Genomic DNA, 2,687 nt, shown 5'->3' with positions numbered 1-2,687 from the left:
AGATATTATCAAACTCTCACTTCAAACTTATTTGATTATTTGAAATTTTTATATTTTAAACTTGTTTAGTTGAGCTTGATAATACAAACTTATTTATTTATTTTTTATATTTTTTATTTATTTAGCATGCTGATAAGAGCTTTTTTACTGATGAACATGATTCATGAATATATTTTCATGAACATTAACAAGTTCAACACATATGTGTTAAAAAGTTTGTTCGTTAAATTTAACGAGTTATTCATTTAATTGATCTTGTGTATTGAACGTACATAAATAGATTCTTACCTAGCTGAACACCAAACTTGTTCACGAACATTCGATTCATTTACAACCATACTTTAGAGGTTGGCATATACAGATGAGTCCTCTTACACCCCCAATGTAGTCCTTACAAATCATCGAGTCTCCATTGTCTGTGTTAACCTGTTAGATAAACATACATTATAAATAGTCCATTAGGAGAATCCCTCGTAAGTCTCCCACCCACAAATCTCAAGAGCTAGTAAATTTGTAGTTTCGACCTACTAGATGATCATCTACCATACGAACACGTTGATTTATCTCTCTTCCACAAGGCCATGAAGCGGACAGTGGAGCTAGTAAATTTGTAGTTTCAACCTACTAGATGATCATCTACCATGCGAACACGTTGATTTATCTCTCTTCCACAAGGCCATGAAGCGGACAGTGGAGGGACGGTTGGGGTGAACATAATCATCACTTTACATCCCACATTGAATGTGTCCTCATTGCCAAGTATAATGTTGTGGGGCTGACAATGAGGGGCGTTTAGGACGAGTAAAATCATCATTTACTTCATGAACAACAAGTATAATCATTCCCAAAGAGTGAAAAAGAAGGGGGAAAAAAACTTGGATCATTCGACTGACTTAAGCATGGAGGTGTTGCTAGGAGCACTCACAGTGCCCTCTGACATTTTCCTTTGCTAGAGGTCGACATTAATTTGAGAAGCCCCCAAACTGCTGACTTTCAAGTTTTCTCATAGCACCCAACAAGGTAAGGTGTTGAATTTTAGCAGCAGCATCATAAATTCTTTGAACATAAGAAGAAGAATGTCCATCATCACAAACTTTGGGATTAAAAAAACAACACAGTTCTTGCAACCATGAAACATTATATTAGAGGTAGGACATTGATAAGAAGCACGAGAAATAGGAACAAGACTTGCAAGCGGCAAGATCTTGGTGAAATTTAATTTACTCCTGGCCGATTGCATCCTTGTTCAAGAGCTCGCCATTTTAGTTGTATTTCGTAAATGTATTCATCAAATTAGTGGCCTCGGTCGGCAGTTGCAGGTTGTTCATGGCAGCACTAGTCGGCGGCGGCGGCGGCGGAGGGAGATGGCCTTGAAAGAACATGGAGTTGTTGCCGTCATTGCCCCCCGCCAGTTGCTGCAGAGGAAATGGAAGCGTCAGCGGCCTCTGCAGCTGAGCGCAATCGAGTTCCGGCGGTTCCTCTTGCCTCAGCGGCAGTTGCTCGTACGTCGCGTTGCTGAACGAAAGCACCATGAGCATCACCGTCTCCGCCGCCACCATGGGCCCCACCACCCTCCCGCCCACCACCTGCCCCTGTCCGTCCGCCAGGTACACCGTCATCCACGACGCCGCCGGCAGAGACGACGGAGGCAGGATCGACCCCGACAGCGACACGATCTTGAACCGGCCGCGCAGAGACGGCACTATGCCGCCGAGCGGACTGCGGACCGTCGCGCCGACCACCGCCCCGGTGCCGCTCACCACGGTGACGCCGACCTGGCGCCGCCGCGCGTACTCGATCACGCTCTCCAGGACGTCGTTCCCCGCCGCCACCTCCATCACGTGCGCCCGCATCGCGTTGGTGCTCTCGCGCGTGATCACCACCGGAGGCTTCGGCTTATTCTTCGACCCCGTCGGACGACCGCGCTTCCGGCTGCTCCCCTGCTCGCCAAGCTCGCTGCCGCTTCCGCCGCCCTCATTATTGTTGCTATTGTTCAGTTCCTCTTGATCACCATTGTTGGCTTGCTGCAAGATTCCATCTTGGTAAAGATGGTGATGATTTTGAGCGAGGTAGGGAAGAAGATTCTCCATCCTTCACCTTCTTCTTCTTCTTCTCCGATGAGCTACAATATCTAACCCTAAACCAGTTAATCTTATGAGTTCAAAGAAACAAAAAACAGCAGTTTAAGACTAGACAGAGAGAAGGGCTTACAGGGTGCAGTGTTGACTGAGTTGTGCTTCAATGTGAATTTTAAATTGAGAAAATTCAAGATAAATAGAAAGGAAAAAAGATAAAGTTAAAAAAAAATATAATAAAGGGAAGCTAAAAGGGTTAGGGTTTATTTTTTTTTAAGGCTTGTCATCACTGTTATCTTCCTTGCCTTATTCTTGCACCGTTTCTTGTCTTATTCTTCATTTATCTCCACTAGTTAGTTCTTGCTGTTTGTGGCATATATTCCAGCTCCTCTTCCTTTGGTGAGTGTATAGGCTATTAGTTCTTGCTGTTTATGATTTTATGAAAAAGAAAAAAATATATTCTTTCTTGTGTTGAGTTTGGTGGCTATTAGTTGTTTCTGTTTATGACATTCCAATTCTTTTTTCTCAGGTTATTGCTGTGGATGACATTCCAATTCTTCCTTAGCTTCTTGTGTTGGTCTTCAATTTATTGCTCTTTGTTTTTAATATCTG

General features: G+C 43.7%; 1 protein-coding gene across 1 annotated transcript; it reads right to left on the bottom strand.

Annotated features, from left to right (window-relative positions):
* Nucleotides 1-1,262: 1,262 nt before the first annotated feature.
* LOC122032797 (AT-hook motif nuclear-localized protein 18-like) lies at nt 1,263-2,090 on the bottom strand. Its single transcript, XM_042592110.1, has one exon. The coding sequence runs from the start codon at nt 2,088-2,090 to the stop codon at nt 1,263-1,265; it is 828 nt and encodes a 275-aa protein (XP_042448044.1).
* Nucleotides 2,091-2,687: the final 597 nt, after the last annotated feature.

Source organism: Zingiber officinale, chromosome 11A (genome assembly GCF_018446385.1).
Source record: "Zingiber officinale cultivar Zhangliang chromosome 11A, Zo_v1.1, whole genome shotgun sequence".
Lineage (NCBI taxonomy): Eukaryota > Viridiplantae > Streptophyta > Magnoliopsida > Zingiberales > Zingiberaceae > Zingiber > Zingiber officinale.
Note: the sequence above shows the minus strand (reverse complement) of the source record. Positions and strands in the feature narration are given on the sequence as shown.

Excerpts from the sequence above, each read along its gene's own strand:
- LOC122032797 (XM_042592110.1), bottom strand. The coding sequence starts at position 2,090 with ATGGAGAATCTTCTTCCCTACCTCGCTCAAAATCATCACCATCTTTAC.